This window comes from Podarcis raffonei, chromosome 12 (assembly GCF_027172205.1).
Source record: "Podarcis raffonei isolate rPodRaf1 chromosome 12, rPodRaf1.pri, whole genome shotgun sequence".
NCBI classification, from domain to species: domain Eukaryota; kingdom Metazoa; phylum Chordata; class Lepidosauria; order Squamata; family Lacertidae; genus Podarcis; species Podarcis raffonei.
In genome coordinates, this window is record NC_070613.1 from 53,580,749 (window position 1) to 53,601,994 (window position 21,246).

At 44.0% G+C, this 21,246-nt stretch overlaps 1 protein-coding gene across 4 annotated transcripts in view; it reads left to right on the plus strand.

Moving 5' to 3' along the window:
• The window catches only part of BMPER (BMP binding endothelial regulator), a 177,140-nt gene that overhangs the window by 21,207 nt on the left and 134,687 nt on the right, over positions 1–21,246 (plus strand). For 3 of the 4 annotated variants that reach the window (XM_053409549.1, XM_053409547.1, XM_053409548.1), the window contains exon 3: positions 19,444–19,543. The exons of the other annotated variant lie outside the window; for it this stretch is intronic. In XM_053409549.1, coding sequence (XP_053265524.1) covers positions 19,444–19,543 — 100 coding nt within the window. The remainder of the gene's footprint in view (positions 1–19,443; positions 19,544–21,246) is intronic. 4 annotated transcript variants of the gene reach the window in all.

Consider the following 21,246-nt stretch of genomic DNA (forward strand, 5'->3'; position numbering starts at 1 on the left):
GTACTTTGACCTCAGAACATCCTGGTCTATGGGCAGACTGTTTTAACAGGTTTCAAATAAAATACTCAAATCAATACTATTTTTTTTAGACAAGACCCTTCATAAGTTAATTAAATTTACTAGCGGGCAATTGATAATAGCAGAAGATCTTAATTTTGTAATATGCAGCAAAGCACTGCATAAAAATTCCTCTGTCCCAGTGGGAGCCTAGCATTGGAGTACTGCTCCAATCCTTTTAACATTTGGTTGATGCATGGAGACATGTAAATCAGAGGGTCAGAGACTTATTCTCACATATTTTTCTGAGTTATTAGTTATATTCTCAGCTGGGCTATGTACTAATCTCTGCCCGCCTAGGAGCTCACATGGGCAGATAGTTATCCTTTATACAGAACACGTTATGGTAGAAGTGAGATTGCAAATTAAAACTAAAGGTCCATTTCATCCAGTGCGGCATCTAGATCCAGTACTACTTTTGAAACAGCTCTCAGTAGAATCAATTTCAGCAGCCATAAAGGAGTGTTTTGATATAAATATAACCCCAAGAATGAGCTTCACCACAATCTGGGATGCTATAAAAGCAACAGTGAGGGGCAAAGGCATTGTAGAATCTGCTACGTATAAAAGGCGGACTGATCCAATTAGGCAAGGTCTCTTACAAGAGATTGAATCCGTGGAAATAAAACACAAATGCTCTGGCTCCTCAAAGTTTTTAAGACTTTTAGATAATAAACGTAAGGAACTAGAAGCACTGGGCTCATATAAGATTGCCAAATCTCTGTTGTGTGTTAAACAGAAGTACCACGAGGCAAGCAATAAGCACTCCAAACTCTTCCACGTGAATTAAAAGAGAAACAGACAGTTAATAAAATTCATTACGTGACAGAAAAGGATGGGACTATCGCATATGATTAGTTCAAGATTAATGCTGTGTTTGTAGAGTATTACCCAAATTTGTACAGCTCAGTAAAGCCCAACAAGAATCATATAGATATGTGTTTAACTGAAACTGATATAAATCCTATCAATGAGACACCAAAAAATAAGTTAAATAAAAACATTTCAGAAGAAGAGATTCAACAGGCTATGAGAAGGTTAAAACACACCAAGGCACTAGGTTCAGATGGATTACTAGCCCATTAAAAAAAAAAAAAAAATCTGAAACCATCGAGTCCCACATTTGGCCACAGTATTAAACTCAATGTCCAGAATTGCGGTATTTCCTAAATCAACACAGGCAACAAGCTGGGACACACAGACCCATTACTCTGTTAAACCACTATCAATTTTTTCCCTTTTAAATTAGCTTATTTTCTAAATGCAATAATGACTGATAATATGCATCCTGACTATGCATGTGTACAGCAACGTATTGCAGACTCTATTATTCATTATTCATTTATTAAATTTCTATACCACCCTTAATCCAAGGATCACAGGATTTACAATATAAAAATACATTCCGTAGTAACAAACCAGTTTAAAAGGTCATAGATCATTTAATTAGCCAAAGGCCTGGGAAAAAAATGAATGTTTTTGCCTGGTACCTAGAGATTAAGGCTTTCTGGGAAATGATATATAATGAATTGAAAAAGGTATTTAAATATACCTTCTTGAAGAAACCGGAGGCCTTTCTCTTGGGCATGGTCGGCCAAGTGGTGCCAAAGAAGGACAGAACTTTTTTTATGTATGCTACAACAGCAGCAAGAATACTCATCGCAAAGTATTGGAAGACGCAAGATCTACCCACTCTGGAAGAATGGCAGATGAAACTGATTGACTGTATGGGACTGGCAGAATTGACGAGCAGAATCCGTGACTAGGGAGAAGAGTCGGCAGAAGAAAACTGGAAAAAATTCAAGGACTATTTACAGAAATATTGTAAAATTTAAGAAAGTTAGATGGTGTTGGATTGAAATTGAGAGGTTTCTAGCTGAAATGATATATAAGAACATAGATGGGGGGGAAAAAGGGTACGAAAAATAAGGTAATTGTGATGGGATGATGAGCTGCTTGTGCGTAAAATCCTAATCCCTCAGAGTTTGGCTAAGTCCCCAAACCTCTGTCTGTGATGGAGCTCCTTAAACATGACTCCATCAATCGCTCGTTGAATCGGACAGTGGGCGTTTACGGAACTTCTTCCAGCATAAAAGCTCCTTAACGGAAACGCGTCTTCTGGACTCTCGGCGTGACAGTTTCCGCCGAGGAGTGGGTGTCCCTACAGGAGGTCCTGAAATCTCCCCGCTGCTCCCGCTTGAAGTGTCTCTGAGCCCTCCCTCCGACTCACTTTCCCTTGGAACTCCACTTCTCCCCCTGCTGGTCCCCTCCTCCGCTGAATGGTCTCTCTCACCCTCCATGAGCCCTTTCACCTCCTTAGTCTCAGATGGCAGTTCCCTGACATCCACCTCCCCTCCAGGGCCCCCTTCACCCCCTTCCCTCCCCTCCTCTGCGGGAGGCGAGGGAGCAAAACCCCTGAAGGAACCTCCCTCATCTTCCGAAGTTTCGAACACTTCCCTCCACCTTTTGCTGTCTCCGGTTTCCAAGTACTCCTCCTCATCGGAGTCTGTTCCTCCTTCCAACTCCGATTCCCTGAATCCCTCCAGTTCCTCCTCATCGTCGGTGGTGCCAAAGTACTCCCTCCGAAACCTCGCTACTGGCTGAGGTTTCCTGGGGAACCTCTGGTGGAACGTTTCGATCAAGATCTCGTCACGGACCTCCTCTGCCTTCACCCAGGTGTTTTCCGACTCCGGTTCCCCTTCCCACGCGACCAAATACTCCACCTGATTACCCTTCCACCTGGAGTCGATGATTTCCGCCACATGGTTGCGGCTTTCCCTTTCTTCTATGGCTGGCCCCCGTGTGGATACCCCTTCACCTTCCCCCCTGTATGGTGACAGTAATGACCGGTGGAATACTGGGTGCAGTTTCATGTGGTTCGGTAACCGGAGTCTGAACGCCACTGGGTTGACCTGTTGGATGACCTCAAATGGTCCCAATCTTTTGGGTCTCAATTTCTTGCAACCCCCCTTGAACGGCAACCCTTGGGTTGATAGCCAGACCCGACTCCCCACCCTAATTGTTTCACCTTCCCTTCTGCTCTTGTCTGCCTGCCTCTTATATTCTTCCTTGGCCCTTTCTAAGTTGAGTTGGAGTTGACGATGGATCGCTTCCATTTCTTCTACAAAAAGTTCCGCGGCCGGAACACTCCATCTTTCCCCTCCTTCCCCTGGAAACGCCCTGGGGTGGCACCCATAATTAGCCAAAAAGGGGCTCATCCCGGTGGACACATTCTCAGCATTATTGTAAGCAAATTCCGCTAGTGCCAACTTTTCGACCCAATCGTTCTCTCTGTCATTGACATAACACCTCAGGTATTGTTGGAGAATACCGTTTGCTCTCTCCGCCTGCCCATTGGTCTCAGGGTGCCTGGCAGTCGAAAAGTTGACCTCTACGTGCAATAAGCTCATAAGTTTCCTCCAGAATCTGGACGTGAACTGTTTCCCTCTGTCGGAAACCACCCTCAAGGGGGCGCCATGCAGTCTGAAAATATGTTCTACAAACAATTTCGCTGTTTCTTCCGCCGTGACTGCATGTGAGCAAGCTACAAAGTGACCCATCTTAGTTAACAGGTCTACTACGACTAGTATGGCGGTTTTCCCCTGGGATTTGGGCAGATCAGTCATAAAATCTATCGACACCGCCTCCCACGGTCGTTCTGGTGTGGGTAACGGTTCTAATAACCCCGCTGGTGCCCGTCTTTCTCCTTTGGCTCTCTGGCATTGGTCACACCTTCTCACATACTCCCGTACATCCTCCCTCACCTTGGGCCACCAAAACTCCCTGGTCACCAACCACATGGTCTTGTGTTGCCCAAAATGCCCCGCTGTGGGATTGTCGTGCAGCTGTTTGAGTACTCTCCCCCTCAATTCCCCTTCGGGTATATATAGCGCCCCTCTGTAATACAATGCCCCGTTTCTTTCTTCAAAACCCCCGGGGTCTTCTCCCTCTCTCCTTAGACCTCTGAGCTTGTCCTGGGCGTACTCATCATTTACCGTTCCCTCTACCAGTTCTCTTTGCCCCACCCAGGCCGCACCACACACCCAGTGGTCCTCTGGGATAATATGTCTCTCTTCCGGCGCTCCCTCCCCCTCCAAATATTCAGGTTTGCGAGAGAGAGCGTCCGCTCTGATGTTTTCTGGACCTGGCACATAGCAAATTTCAAAATGGAATTTGGAGAACTCCTGGGCCCATCTCACTTGTCGTTGGTTGAGCACCCGTGCCATTCTCCAATACTCCAAATTCTTGTGGTCCGTACACACTTGCACCTTATGTTGTGCGCCAATTAGTAAGTGTCTCCATCTCCGGAACGCTTCGTGAATGGCGAGTAGTTCTCGGTCATATACCGTGTAGTTCCTCTCGGATTTGTTCAGCTTACGCGAAAAGAAGGCACACGGTCTCCATTCCGACTTATTGCTCCCTGGCTGAAGCAGCACCGCCCCCACCGCCCGGTCTGAGGCATCAGTTTCCACTCTCATGGGTTTTTGTAAATCCACATGCAGGAGCTGTTCTTCCGAAGCGAATGCCCTTTTCAATTCCTCAAAAGCATGCTCCGCCTCCGCCGTCCAAACGAATTTCTTCTTGCTGCTTAGACAGTCCGTGATGGGAGCCGTTAAGTGGGCAAAGTTCTTGATGAATTTACGGTAAAAGTTCCCAAACCCTAAGAACCTTTGCACATCTTTTTTCGTTTTCGGTGTCTTCCATTCCAGCACCGCCTGGACCTTCCCTGGATCCATGGCTAATCCCTTGTCTGATAAGCGGTACCCCAGGAATTCCACCTCCTTGGTGTGGAACTGACACTTCTCCAATTTCACCCACAACTGGTTTGCTTGCAGCTGGCTCAGCACTTCCCTGACATCCTTTACATGCTGCTCCTCATTCTCTGAATATATCAGCACGTCATCGAGGAAGGCCACGCAATTCTTGTAGAGCAAAGGTCCCAGTACGTGGTTCATGAGCGATTGAAAACAAGCGGAGCCTGATTGTAATCCGAATGGCATAACGAGATATTCAAACGCCCCCAAAGGGGTGAACATGGTGGTTTTCCATTCATCCCCCTTCTTTATTCGTATCAGGTTGTATGCTCCTCTCAGGTCCAGTTTCGTGAATATCTTTCCCTTCCTCACCCTGGTCAAAATGTCATCAATCCTGGGCATGGGGAAAGTCACTGGTTCTGACACGGCATTTAGGGCCCGGTAGTCCACGACCAATCTCGGTTTATCCGTGTTTTTTTGTCCACAAAAAACACTGGGCTCCCCCCCACCGCTCTGGACTCTCTGATGAAGCCCCTCTTCAGGTTTTTATCAATAAACTCCCTTAACTCCTGCATTTCCCTGTCTGACATGGCGTACAGCTTGCCCACGGGGAGCTGGGCCCCAGGGACCAGATTAATTTGGCAGTCAAAGTCTCTGTGCGGTGGTAATTTATCTGCTTCCCTTTCACTGAAGACCTTGCTCAGGTCAGCGTATTGTTTGGGCACCTTCCCTTTGTCCGCCACTTCCGTCCCTGCTAGAGAGGCTTTTGCCCCTTCTGGCACCTTTCCCTCTCTGCAGTGTTCCAGACAATGTGCTGACCCAAAGGAGACCACTCTCTGATGCCAGCCCACTAGCGGGTCATGCAACGCTAGCCAGCTCATTCCCAAAATGACTGGAGCCCCTCCCAGGGTGGCTACATTGAACGCTATCCTCTCAGTGTGCCTGGCCACCCTCATAACCATTGGGACGGTTTGTAGGCTGACTTCTCCTCCCAGCAGCTCCCTCCCATCGATCGTGGTGACCTGCAGGGGGTTGCTTAAAGGGAGTGTCTGTATCTGGTGTTCAGCTGCAAACTCCTTGCTCATAAAATTACAGGAGCTGCCTGAGTCCAGCAGCGCCTTAGTCTTTAGTGGGTATCCGTTTGCCAGCTCTAGCAACACCTCTATTACTAGGGCTGGTCTTGGAGGTTCCGGAGTGGGCACTTTTACTGCTCCTTGGCCTGTCTGCAGTGCCCTGACAGAGGCAGACAGGCGTTGGCTTTTACTGGCTCCTGGACTTCCTCCTCCTTCCCCCCAACAGCTCCAGCCATCCCTTGCCATTCCTTTCTTTGCGGGCAGACTCTGGCAAAGTGACCTGGCTGCTGGCAGAGATAACATTTCTTGGCGCTCTTTCCCTCCTTCTTCCTCCCTTCACTGGGATTTGAAACTGCGCGCGCGCGCGCTGTTCCAACTTCCATCGGCTCTCCTGGCGGGAAACTTGGTTCTGGAATCTCTGGAATGCGGAAATCCCTCCAACGCTCTCCTTTCCCCTCCCGCTTCTCCAAGGCTCTTGCCTCCTGACGTGCTCCAATGGTCAGCGCTGATTTGGTCAGCTGGTCCATAGACTCCGCCCTGGGCGCCCGGGAAAGTTCATCTTTCACCGCCGAAGAAAGCCCCTCTTCAAAGAGCATTTGAATGGGTTCCGCCGAAAGGTCCCACCCCAATCTATGTATCAACATTGTAAACTCAGTCCAGTACTCACGAACCGATCGGCTCCCCTGTTTGCACGCCATCAATTGTCTGCGCACCAGCCCCTGTTCAATCTCGCTGGAAAACATCAAATCCATGGCGCGAAAAAACTTCCTCGCGTCCTTCAGCATGTCACTATTCCCTGCCATCAGGGGTCTGACCCAATCTCTCGCCCCTCCTTCGAGATGGCCAATCACAAACGCCACTCTCGATGCCTCGTCGGGAAAGTCATTAAACTGCAGTTCAAGAGCATACTGCATCTCTGTCCTAAAGGCTTGGTAGTTCCTGGGGTCCCCCCCAAACTTCTGCACCATTCCCGGCATCTTTCTTGCTAGTGTAGCGCCTTTTGCCTTTTCTGCATCCTGCGCCCTCCTTTCTTCTAGCCTCGCCGTTTGCATTGCTAGCTGGAGTTCCAACACTCTGTACCTTTCTTCCAGGCTTGGACCCTCTCCAGCTCCTGCTGCTCCTCCGGCTCCGGCTGGGTTACTCATGATGCCTCTCTGCACAAGCTGCTTTCAGGGACTGTCCGATTGCTGTGATGGGATGATGAGCTGCTTGTGCGTAAAATCCTAATCCCTCAGAGTTTGGCTAAGTCCCCAAACCTCTGTCTGTGATGGAGCTCCTTAAACATGACTCCATCAATCGCTCGTTGAATCGGACAGTGGGCGTTTACGGAACTTCTTCCAGCATAAAAGCTCCTTAACGGAAACGCGTCTTCTGGACTCTCGGCGTGACAGTTTCCGCCGAGGAGTGGGTGTCCCTACAGGAGGTCCTGAAATCTCCCCGCTGCTCCCGCTTGAAGTGTCTCTGAGCCCTCCCTCCGACTCACTTTCCCTTGGAACTCCACTTCTCCCCCTGCTGGTCCCCTCCTCCGCTGAATGGTCTCTCTCACCCTCCATGAGCCCTTTCACCTCCTTAGTCTCAGATGGCAGTTCCCTGACAGTAATGTTATAAGCTGTAATGCTTTAAATGATGGATTTGCTGAACAAATAATTTTAATTGGGATACAAGAAGGAGAAGTATGAGGAGGTCTGAGAAATTTGTTATCTAAAAGTATGGTTTATGAACTTTATGCTTTTGTTTAATGTTTCTGTTTGGTTTGTTTGTTTGTTGTGTTTAAAAAATTGGAAAATTTAATAAATATTTTATATATATAAAAAAGAGATCTCTAATGAAGGCGCCAGACAAGCCTCCCTGGGGAGAGCATATTATCCAAATGGAGCCACCTGCTCTTGGGTTGCCAAGTTCTGGCCTCTCATGGAGAAGACACATGAAGAAGGGCTCCAATGTTGATCGCAGGATCCAACTCAGTTCTATGGGGAGAGGGAATCCTTGAGCTTTTGGTGTTCTGAGCGACTTAAGATGTTATAAGTCAAAACCAGCACTTTGAATTGGACCTGGAAACTAACTGGCAGTCGGTGCATTAGGAGGCTTTGAATATTACATGAGATACCACATGTAAGAAATGAACAGGCTATTGATGCCCAGTATTTTAAAAACTGTAATACTGCTGTCAATTAGGCCATTGTCTTATAACAGCAGTCTCCCACCTAAACAATAAAAATTTGGCTCTAGTGCTCACCAATGCTATGGAGGCAGAGGTGCAAAGATTCTGGCTAACTGTTCACCAGGAACTTAAAAAAATACAAAAATACAAGAGAGACTATTATTTTTGTCAGCAGAGCTTTGGTCATTATCTTTATTTATGGGACCAAATAATAAATTTAAATTTAAAGACTTGATAAACTTTCTTCTGGTAGCAGCTGGGCACTGAATAATACAAAGATGGAAATGGTTTGGATACTGTTGCCTGGCTAAGGAATGTTTGCTTGATTTCGATTTCTGAAAAGATTAAGCACAGTATCAGACTGCTGCAGAGAAAAGAGAAACTTTCTATGTTACCTGACTTTTTTTTTAAAAAAATCACATATATAATTTCTGCAGCAGCAGAAATTTGGACAGCATGAGTCTACGGCTAGTGGCAATTATAACTGTATTTTATGTCTTCTTTTCACCCCCACCCCCAAATGTATCTACAGTGGTACCTCAGGTTACATATGCTTCAGGTTACATATGCTTCAGGTTACAGACTCCAGTAACCCAGAATTAGTGCTTCAGGTTAAGAACTTTGCTTCAGGATGAGAAAGAAATCGGGCTCCGGTGGCGTGGTGCCAGCAGGAGGCCCCATTAGCTAAAGTGGTGCTTCAGGTTAAGAACAGTTTCAGGTTAAGTACGGACCTCCGGAACGAATTAAGTACTTAACCTGAGGTACCACTGTACTTACTCTTGGTGGCTTGAATAGATGGGGTTTGTTCTTTGTTTTGTTGTTGTTCTATTTGCTATATTTAATAAAATAGTTTCCATGGTCTTTCAAGCTGTACTCTGGTAGAGGCAAAAGTAGCCTGTTGGAGGTGTGGCTAGCAACAGATGTGTACATTTTGGTCTGACTTCCACAAGTATCTACTGGATGGTATCAGTAGTAACATACTTTCACCTTGGTTCTCAAACGATTTATTGCTGACATTTGTTTGCTATAACATAACATTGTCTGGATGACTTACAATCAAAGCAAAACAGAAAGTCGCTTTTTAAAATGGAGGAACTTCGTAAGTTTAACAAAAGAGAAGCTGCTACATCCCAAAATTTGTTTTAAAAACAAAACAAAACTGAGGCTCATATTATCAAAGTGAATTGAAAAGCCTGGGCAGAATGGCCTTCACTTGGCATCAGAACATGCATATATCTACATATATATCTCAAGGACCGCCTCTTTCCATATGAACCCAGCCAGACCCTGAAATCATCTTCTGAGGCCCTGCTTCATTTGCCTCCTCCATTAGAGGTCTGGAGGGTGGCAAGACAAGAACGGGCCTTTTCTGCAGTGGCTTCCCGTTTGTGGACTGCTCTCCCTAGGGAGGTTCAGCTGGCGCCTTCATTATACACCTTTAGGCGACAGGCAAAAACTTTCCTCTTCAACCAGGCCTTTGGCTGATTGACTTCCAATGCCCTTTTAAACTGTGTTGGGGGGGGGGTTATTGGGTTGTTTTTGTTTTTATTATGTATTTGGTGTTTTTGTATTGTGATTTTATGTTGTAACCGCCCTGAGACCTGCGGGTATTGGGTGGTATACAAATTTAATAAATAAAAATAAAATAAGAATACATGTGCTTATTAATTTATTTTTAAAAGGTTTTTTTTTAATCTAACCCCAAGTTTTTATTGTGAGTGAAACTGCTTAAACCATAAACTGCTTTGATCCATTGAGGTGAATGAGGGAAAAGCAGTGGCAATTAGGGAAACAGAGCAAAACATATGTTTAATATAGTGGACTCCCATCCCATCAAACTATTGTATTTAAATGGGGATATAGTGTTCCCTTCCCTCCCATTCTCTCTCTGTCATTTTTACACCAGTACAAGCACACACATTTATTTCTTTAGCACAAGGGCCATATCCTACAGACTGAAAGACTCAGGTGTGCAGCTGAGTGCAGGATAAAATTTGTTTAAGCCTCAGGCACACCACAGGAAGTGATTGTTTGGCCTTTAGGGAGTGGTGTGAACTGCTTACCGGTATATAACTTGGTGGCAGGATGAAAATTTGCAGTGTAAATTTATGTAGGGTCTTTGTGCAAGCTCAGACCTTTGCTTTGATTAATATCTCCTTTGGGTCAGGGTGGAATGCCAAAGGGAGTAATAGATGTTGGCAGAGACCCCTTGTAGCCAGATCTGTAACACCATCCATACTAAGTATTAACAATGCCCTGCTGCTCCGGGCACTGTGGTCCTTTCAACCTGCAAGATTCAGGGCCAGTTTTGGCATGGATGCAGCAGTGCTTGTGGAATGGTGGCACATAAAGAGAACATCTCTTCAGATGCGCATATAGCAAATGCTATGGCGGAACCGAGAATTCACTGAATTTACTTTAAAGGAAAGATTCGTCGGCACGATTCAGCATGGGGCTGGTATCATGGCAAAGCTGACTTCACTATGCAAGGAGTTTCACAAGATGAGCACCATTACTGGAAAGTGATGTTTTTCTTCACCACTTGACGTGCCTTCAGGTGGTTACAACAACATGAAGCAGGACCTCATGGATAGCTTGGGCAGGTTCTGAGGCAAAGTTGTTTAGGCTGAACAGAGATTTATCCACCCACCCATTCATATTTGTAACTCAGGTACAAATGTAGACATCTAACATGCTGTAAATTGCTTAGAGACCTTTGGGTAGCAAGCAACTAGCAAGTCTAAATAATTGTAGATTAGCAAATGCAATAAATGATATAAGCCTAGGCTTGTACAAAATGCTTCATGTGCAGTGTGTGAGCATGATGATTCCTCTTGTGCTCTTTAGAATACATACCCATGTGAAATGACCCAATGAGATCTTCAACGCTATCCAGAATTTTGAGCATTTGTAACAAAGGGTAGATTATGTATTTTCCAGATTTATTGAAGTGGCACAGTAGAAATATTTTGAAAAGCTGCATGACACTGAAAATACAATACAAGGCTGTTGAAAACATCTTTTCAAAACAAGAAGAATAAGAAAACACAGCTGGAATGTAACACTGGAAGTGAAATTAGCATCTTGAGAATTAGCATCTGTGCTCGTTGTACAGGCTGTTTTCCCTCTGCACCTTATAATCAAACTTTAGGCTCAGAACACAGCAAGTCAAGTTATTCTAGAGTGCTCCCCACATTCCCAAAAGAAAGCACAGCTCCTGTTCCAAGCCACATGCCTGTTGAAGAAAGCAATTTTTAAGAGTGGTTGATAGTTTCTTTTTTCTTTCTTTCAGCTGAGACGCAATAGGGAATCCTGTTGGAATTTTGGCAGCTGACCTAAAACTGTGGTTTGGAACAGATCCTGTTCCAGGTCTTTGCCAAACATTTTCGATTAAAAAAAAACTTTTCATGTTGGCATTTTATTTTACTATACCATATGACTTAAGGATTTTTTTTTTATTCCTGATATGATTTGTCATTATAATGGGCCTTTTATACACAGAGCTCTTTGATGGTAGGTAAAATATAGGCCATGCTTTGGGGATGAATAAATTATTGGTGAGGCAAGATTGCAGAACAGGCAACATTGAAGTCAGCCTCTGTTTGGTTTGTCTGCTTTGTGAATGACTTGACGCAAACTTTGATTACCACAGAAAATGAAATTTCAGTCCAGTAATTCATGATAGGTAAAAGAAATGGGCTTCTAACGAAGTGATCAGATCTCTCTTGTTCGTTGTGTATGTCAAATCTCTCACATCCTAGAGCTGCACTCTAGCATAACCAAGAAATTAAGCAAAGAAGGAAGCTCTGTGGATAGAAATGAGCTTATATCTCAGGGCCTCCTGTGTAACAAAGTGAATAGGGTACAAACTGGCAGAGATTTAAAAACCTGCTTTCTTGTAAGAAAGGGGTGTCAGCAGAACTAAGGGGGTATGTGTAACCTTCACCCCAATAAGTATTCATGAATAAACATACCGTATTTTTTGCTTTATAAGACTCACTTTTCCCCTCCTAAAAAGTAAGGGGAAATGTGTGTGCGTCTTATGGAGTGAATGCAGGCTGTGCAGCTATCCCAGAAGCCAGAACAGCAAGAGGGATTGCTGCGCAGTGAAAGCTTTCACTGCGCAGCGATCCCTCTTGCTGTTCTGGCTTCTGAGATTCAGAATTTTTCCCCTCTTGTTTTCCTCCTCCAAAAACTAGGTGCGACGCATCTTGTGGTCTGGTGTGTCTTATAGAGCGAAAAATATGGTATTTACTTGTGTAGGGCATTCTTCTTCTTCTTCCTTCTTCTTTGGCAATCACTCGTAGCTGAGTAAGATTGTCTTCCATAAACATGGTTTTAACAATGAGTCCATAAGTGACTATGGAGGCCAATTCTGGATCCACACATCCTTCCACAGTGGGGACATTGGTTTCCATGCGGGAGTTGATCAGGGTGTGGAGGTGTGGATTTGCCACGCATGCCTTCCTCTTAGCACATTTCTCCTTTGCATCCTGAGTTTGAGTGTCTTCAAAGCCTATGACACCTTTGGTAAAGGCTGTTGGAGCACTCGTAGGCAAGTGTTTATACTACATTTTTTTTAGATTTGCCTTGAGAGAGTCTTTAAACCTCTTTTGTTGACCACCAGCATTACGCTTTCCATTTTTAAGTTCGGAATAGGGTAGTTGCTTTGGAAGACGATAATCAGGCATCCGCACAACATGACCAGTCCCAATGAAGTTGATGTTGAAGAATCATTGCTCCAACACTGGTGATCTTTGCTTCTTCCAGTACAATGGTATTAGTTTGCCTGTCTTCCCAAGTGATGTGTAAAATTTTTCAGAGACACCGTTGATGGAATCTTTCGAGGAGCTGGAGTTTATTCATTGATATGGACATGGTTGGGGGAGGAATGTATATTTGTGAACAAAGCACAGATGTGCATTTTGTTCCCTAGCTGTCTATGGGAGCTCCTTCACACTCCTTATCTCTGAAAATGGTAGCTCTTTTGCTAATTTTACAGAAGAAATTGTTCTGATCCTCTCAGTCATTGGCTGGGCTGCTGTGAGACTATGGAATGTTCTTAAACATTTTAATTGCTGAGAGGGAGAGCTTAGTGATAGGTAGTTGACGAAACAATGCAGCTTCTGTGGGCAAATTGGAAGATTAATTTGGTTGACTGAAACCTTGCACAGGGCTTCAGGATAGGTGTGTCTGCTAGGTGGAATATGTAAGGGGAGGGACTGACAACAGCAAGAATGCTGGAGAAGTTGAGAAACTATGTGAAATGAGGCCAGGAATGAGGGCAACTCAAAAGAAACAAAGTTCCTAATACCTGAGAGAAGTGGCAGAAAGTATTTGCAGTATTCTCAGAAGTGGGGGCTTTAAGGGAAAGATAAGTAGAAGGGTTGGATGAGAAAACAAGTTGGAGAAACAGGAGGACTCTAAGAAAGCAGAGAGGAAGGAACTAAAGAGGTAATTTACAGAGATAAGAGTGGGAAGCAATCAAGACGGTGGCGTGGGGTGAGGTGGGAGCTGTATGTATTGATTTGAAAATCTCTAGGTGTAGGCCTCTAGTAGATAGAATTATCCAATTGACTCTTCCAAGTAACCCCAAATTCCTTATTTTCAGGCAAGTCTGAGATTCTAGGATAAGCCCTGAATGTCTGGCCAAGTAATCATAGTGTAATTGCATCAATTGTCACACTGCATTGGTTTTAGAAACACTATCTTACTCTCCCACCCACCACTTCCCACCTCATCCTGACTGTACCCTGCAGAATCATCAGGGAAGTTCTCTTGCACAAGCCACAATGAAGTGAGCGGGAGCTTCTCAGGTACCCAATACTATACCATGCACAGCAACTGTTAACTTCAGAGGGAGATCTTCCTCCCAGTGTCCTCAGGTTTCTTTTTTTTAAAAAAACCCATCCATGGTCTAATATTTATGATCTCTCCCGGTGTTTATGCATGAAAACTAAACTTAAAAAACACCCAGATGTGAATCTGTAAACCATCTGTTTAAAATAACTGTTGTGCATGACTGTAATTACATATTATTTATTATGAATCTTGGGATCCTATTATGGATTTTGCCTGACTCCTAGCTTTATGATTTATAAAATGGTTTATATATTTATGAGCAATATGTCTCTTCTGTACTCACGGATGCCAAAAGTACACTGCTGTCCTTTATTTTTTTTTAAATGACAAAAGAGGGAGAAAATCCTCTCCTCCTTGCCTTATAAAAAAGTTGGCTTCCGAAAGTTGCAGTCAGACGGGGTCCCCCCCTCCTTTGAAGGAGCATTATCGACAGATCTGTGAGCTTTCAACAGCTTCTGAAGCACACTGTAGACAATGTATAAAGAGTTTTGGCTGTATTGGCTTTTCTTTATTTTTGTCCCTTTTTTGCTTCGAGTTAACGGCTGGAAGAAAGTATTGAAATGATGCACTTTATGGTTAAAGAAACAACTGGAAGCAACAGATTTCCCAGTTAAGGCTTATTTGACCTAGTTACTCTACTCCCCCTCTCGTCCCCTACAAAGAACAAGACGGATTTCACTAGACTAGTGGCACCACTTAAGAGTGAAATTTTGGGAGGCGGATTAAAACAAAAAGCAACAGAATTGTTCCTTGGTTGATGAGGTTTTATCTTCTTTCCTTACAATCCATACAGGGCCTCGGAGACCTGCCTTTTACAACAGTAGACTACAATAGACCAAACAATGATTTACCAACTCTGCTTAATCTGAGGGGCAAGATAAAAAAAGGGGAGGGGTGGAATGATTATACAGAGAAATGTCCTTTTCCTCCACATCAAGTTTTACTGTTCATGACATTTCTGAAGATATAGGCTACATGGTATGAATCATGTTAGACCATAACACTTTTCAAAGGAATATTCTGGAATGGTTTAAGGGTCATATCTAGCTGGAGCAGAAAGCAGGCACAACTCCAAAGGTTTCAGTGGAATTACACATGCTTGTTTTAAGAGATGAATATTCAGCAGATCTTTTGAAGTATAGAATAGGTAATGCAATATCTTCCTTGAGCCAACTGTGTGCTGGCAGAGACTCATGCAGGTTTTCGACCTGTATAGACCTCTTCATCAGGCAGACAGCTTTTTGTTTTGCTTTTTACCTCTATTATAAAACAATGCTCCATTACGTCTGGAACTTTGACAAATCCTTTTGGCCAGAAAGGAATGGTAAAATAGTACATTGGTTAAGACCGCAATGTTGTGTGCAAACTTTTGAGCTACACAGGACATTTCCTTGTGCTGGATGTTTCAGTTAATTTGAAGCGACTGAAAAATTCACTTGTAACCTGGAGGGAGGGAGTGTGGGTTGGCCATGGGGTGAGGTGGGGTGACACCCAGGTAGTCATGGATGCATAATTAGGGCTTAGGCTGGACTGGGAATTGATTTGCAAAAGAAGTGGGTGGTGAGAAGAGACTTGAAAGAGGAGGGGAGGGAGTAGAACAATTGCATGGATATTAAAGTGGGAGAAGGAGACAAAGGAGAAGGCCTGGGGTTTCCCCCCATATGACTTTTTAATATAGCAATACTAAGTGAACAGTTGTGGGAGCATCCTGTGTTTCGTTTTCATGGTAGTGCCTCTATTTCAGGATACAGAAGGGAATTGCTAAATGATTCAGGTCAGGCGAAAGCAAATACAGTACCTCTTCGCACAATGCATGGTTAAACTATGGAATTTGCTCCCACAATACAGGATTAGAAAAATATGTGGAGGATAAGGCTATCAGTGGATACTAGACATGATGGGTATGCTCTGTCTGGGCGAGATAACTGTTAGGTGGCTTTGTAGCTGGTTGACTCATTCATCGACATCCCAGGAGAAAAGTGGCAAGTGGGGTGATACAGGGTTCTGTCCTGGGCTCGTTGTTCTTCAACATATCTTTATAAAGGACTTGGATGAAGGTCTTGAAGGGATACTCATCAAATTTGCAGATGGCACCAAAATGGAGGGGCAGACAATGCTGCTGAAGACAGAATTTGGATTCAGTATGACAACAGATTGGAGACTGGGCCAAAACTAGCAAAATGAATTTCAGTAGGGATAAATGTCAGGTTCTGCACTTAGGCAGGAATAACTAACTGCACCAGTATAAGATGGGGGGCACCTGGCTTGCCAGTAGTAGATGTAAAAAGGCTTTAGAGGTCTTAGTAGACTACAAGCTTAACATGAGTTAACTGTGATGCAGCAGAAAAAATAGCAAATGCCATTCTAGGCTGGATCAATAGAAGTCTAGTGTCCCACTGTATTCTGCATTGGTCAGACCACTCCTGGAGTACTGTATTCAGTTCTGGGCACCACAATGTAGGAAGGATATGGACAAGCTGGAACTTGTGCAGAGGAGGACGACCAGGATGATCAGGGGTCTGGAAACTGAGCCTTATGAGCAATGGTTGAGGGAATTGGGTCTGTTTAGCCTAGAAAAGAGGAGGCTGAGAGGAGTTATGATAGCCATCTTCAAATATCTAAAGGGCTATCACATGGAGGATGGAGCAAGCTTGTTTTCTCTTGTTCCAGATGCTAGGATCTGAACCAATGGCTTCAAGTTCCAAGAAAAGAGATTCAAACTAAACATCAGGAAGAACCCCAAACTAGCTAGTTGTTGATGAATAAGCAAATGGGCATGTGCTTGAAATCCCTGTGATTTGAGGAAGGGCAGTATAGAAATGTAATTAATAATAATAATAATAATGACTCTTAAATGTGTGTGGATAACTTGGTTAGGTTTTTTAAAAATAAATCGGAACACATCTCTTAACAAAGGCAGCTTCAAGCTTTTACTTGAAGCTTGCTATGAATCTTTGCTTACATTGAAAAATCTCTCTGCCCCTCTTTCTTAAATGGTGCCCCGTTAAAAGACAAATTTAGGCCCTGACATTACTTAGCCAGTTTCCTAAATGTACACTGTGCTTGCATTGAGCCGATTCGGAAGTGCAGGGGAGCTGTATTGGTGAGCTGGAGTCCACGTAACCCAGATTTATGACTAAGTGTTTGCAATTGTATACTTGTGCAAAAGAGCCAGAATAACACAGGACTGAATCATTCTGACAATAGACAGTATTCTTACAGCAGCTGATCCTCTGCTTGAGAACTCAAATTCTTCCTGCTCATACTTTACAGTCACTGCAGTTGAAATAATTGCAGATTTGGCTTGGTGAGGGAATAATGAATCATAGCTTATAACAAAACATTGTCTGCACTTACTGCAGAAGGAATAAGATGGCATAGGATAGTTGGGAAGATACACCCCTGTCTTTTAAAAGCCCTCACTTATACTAAAGACTTTGAGCTAACCTTTAAAGGTACCTTGGGCCGTAGGAAACAATGAAGCTCAGAGCCTCTTCATGACTTCATTTTATGATTGACATTCTTCCTTCCCCTTTGATTTCCCCCTCCTTTTGGGGGTCTCTAATTATGCCATATGATCTGCTAAGTGGACGGTGGCATCTGGCAAATGAGCTTCTGTGTCATGTAATGGACCAAACCAGTAATTATAGGTGGGGCTTTACGCAGAGGGCCCCCCCCCCCACTTTGCTGTGTTTAAGGAAGGAATTTCCAGTAGTAAAATGTTATTTCTAAAAAAATAAATGGTGCAAGGCTAGGGTGGGGCCGAGTGGTAGGAGATGCTTGAAGATCAGAAGATTGTCACCCATCAGTTTTGTTATTTATTACCAGTATTACTGCCTTCACTCAGTTTTCCTCGCTGGAAGCAAACTGAATCACAGCAGGAAGTTCTCTCACGCTGCAGCCATGTAGCCTTGAATCAGGTCTTGTACTGACAGTTTGAGATCAGTTATTAGATTTATTTATTTATTTATTTATCTATTTATTGTAATGTAAGGGGCACAATTCAGACGAAATTAAGACACGAAATTAAAAATGAGAACGGGAACACTCCTTTCTGTTTATGTAGTGCCCTGACCTGCTTGCAGTGGTTGTTTGCAAGAGGAAGGAGAAGCCAGTTCATCAGGGGGTTTAGGGTATCTTTCTTCCCATCACCTTCCTTCCCAGCCCAGTGCTGTGATGAGTAGAAAATTAGCTCTCTCCTCTCTTCCAATCCCTGAAGATCAGAGAGCCATGTCCCTGCCACCATAGTGCTAGGCCAGGGGTCTGCAACCCGCGGCTCCGGAGCCACATGTGGCTCTTTTACACCTTTGCCGCGGCTCTGGGGCGGATACTAGCGAGGGGAGGAGGCGCATTGTGCGCCCCGACACTCCCCACTGTGGCGGGCGCTGTACTGGCTGTGACGTCGCATGGGGGCGGTGCGTGCGTTAGTCACGCAGCGTCCCGACGTCACCTGCCCGCCCGCCCGCCCACTACATTGTAAGGGGCATGTACGCTGGTCACTGCATTGAAAGGGGGCATGTACGCTGGTCACTGTTTTGAAGGGGAGTGAAGAACACACACACACAAAAAAGGTAACTTGTTAATTTAACGTTTATTTCTATGAGGAGGAGTAATTTTGAGGTGTCAAACAAAGAAATAATAAAAAAGTGACAAAAAAGTTTTGCGGCTCCCAGTTTTTTTTTCTTCGGAAACGGGTCCAAGTGGCTCTTTTTGTCTTAAAGGTTGCAGACCCCTGTGCTAGGCCGTAGAGAATGTGCAGAGTGATCACACAAGCTAGAGTGGCTCCTGCTTTCACTTGTCCATGGCTGTTTCTAGCATGTGGCCCTGGGAGGGTTGGCCGACAGCAAATGTGGCCCCCAGTCTGAAAAAGCTTCGTCACTCCTAATTTAAACCAATGAGACTTGAAAGGGCATAATGTTTATTTGACCATGCATTTATTTAAAGAACTTTTCCTTTCAGCATTACTGCTGCCTGTGTTCCCTGGATTGTGTCTTTGGTTTGCAGTTTTATTGTTTGTTAGAAAGAAAGAAGTTCATTGAAGCCATCTTTGTCTTTATTTGGTTTGGAAATTCAGACTTCCATTTTTTTAAAAAAACTAACTCTACTATGCAAACCTGTTGAATAGTCGTGGCTAAATATTTTTGTTCGCACAAGGAAGTCCAATGCCAGGTATTCTGAAGTCCCAGCTATAGTTTACACAAATATTATCATTTCTACAGTATACCAAAAAGTAACATTAGTATGAAACGAGTCACATGTTTCCTTTGGCATAACTTTATCTAGGTTCAGTATCCTTTTTAAAGTTGCCACCACTCCCCCTTTCTCCCCAGTTTTTCAACTCCCTGCTGATGCGTTTGTGTCGCAAGAGGGAAAGCATCTCTGTATGAAGAAGGGGTATAACGTCCTCTCTATATCCCAAAGATTCCTTGTGGAGCAGAGGGAAGATTTTCTGAATCTGACTTCATGGTGCGCTACCTTATTGGGAGAAAATGGAGACTGATGCTGTTATTTTGCTCTCCTCTTTTCCTCCCCACAGAACAAGGAAGTGACATGCAAACGAGAGAAGTGCCCAGTGCTTTCTAAGGAGTGTGCTCTGGTCATAAAGCAGAGAGGGATGTGCTGCGAGCGATGTAAAGGTGCAGTGGACTTCATGCTTATCTCTCAGTTGTTATTTTTTAAAAGTTATTGCATATATATTTGACAGAATAAAGCCCAAAGCTCTACAGAATTTGCCCACACTGTTAAGTTGTGGGTGAACATATCAGACGACACAGCGATTCTTCAAACAGCTCTTGCTTATTCACAGGCCAGGACAGAACTGAACTGAAGGGTTCAGTCAGCCTGCTTATATAGAGCTCCAGTACAATGTAACTGTAACAATTTTCTAAAACTATCCAATCACTGAACGTCACTTTCGATCCCTTATTTGCATAACTATCTACAGTATCCCCCTGCTGGCCCAGGGTGAGAACTTCAGTACATAACACACAGAGAAACACACCCAGCAGTAGACAGAAAGGTGGAACTGTGTCATTCACCCAGCCCTTGTCCAGCTGAGTCACTACAGCATCCCAGGGTGGCGAGGAGCGGTGGTGACGCAGCAGCAGTGGCAAGGTCAGCATGGTGCAAACCTGCCGGCAAAGCCAATCCCGGTCTCCTTGCCACCACACCCCTTCTCCTCTCCTTCCTGGTATGCTGCAGAAATTGGACTGGATGGAGATCAGGGTGTGCCGCAGCCCCAACCTTGCTGCGCACTGTGGCACAGCCACTGCAAACGTGTTTGTTCATTTACCTGCCTTTTAACTAACAGGAGGCATGAAAATGATAAATCAATACCTTCCCACTAATTGTTAAAGTGGTGCCAACCATGCCCTCAGTCCACACCTGTCTATTATTGGTGGCATTACTGTTGCTGGTGTTATTGCAGCATGCCTTGTCTCTTTGAGCTGGTTCTTACAACATTGGTAAGCCAAACTATGGCTTAGTGAGACCTTCCTCATTTTCCTGCTGCAGTGCTCAACAACTGATATCAAAATGGTTATGCTGGCTGGAGTTGATGGGAGTTGTAGTCCAGAACATTAAGGGGGCAGCAAGTTGGGGAAGGTAACAAGTTAAAAGCATCACTTACTGTTAGTAGCAGCAATTTATTGTTCACTGTTCTTTGTTGTTAGAACAGAAAGTGTAGTTTATTTATCAATAGGTTTGATGCTTCTGTAATAACAATTACTGGTCATTGACCATATTAAAGCGATAAGATACAGAAACAGTTCATTTTGTTGGCCAATCAATTAAATTATCTTTGAAAGTTCTAATGAATCACTACAACTATTAACAGCGCTAGGTAAGATTTCCAGAAATATGAATGATTCACAGAACATTTTTCACTGCGTATTTGAAGGATTGCATTTAAAACAAAAGGGCACGTTTTAAATAGAAAAGCAGTGAGAGTAATGTAGGATAAATCTGTTTTAAATAGAAAAACAACAAAAAGTTTTCTGACAAGTGCTCCTGACATGCATGGAGTAACTTAAAGGGGGGTATGTTGATGGGGAGCTCTGAACCCCACAACCAACACAAACATAATATCAATATACAGGGGGGAAACACAAGAGAAAGAAAACAGAATATGCTATAATTCTGACAAAACAGATGTGGTGGATATGGATGTGTATTTTTCCTTGATGAATAAAAGCATTTGATGGCTGATATGTTTATGCACTTTTTCTGGCATGCAGCCTTGTTTTTCTGAGTGTGTGCCCTGCTAGACCAGCCTGAATCCACCAATTTATATAAAATGCTGGCTTTAAAACAATCAAACCTACAGTTTGCAGCAGCACCT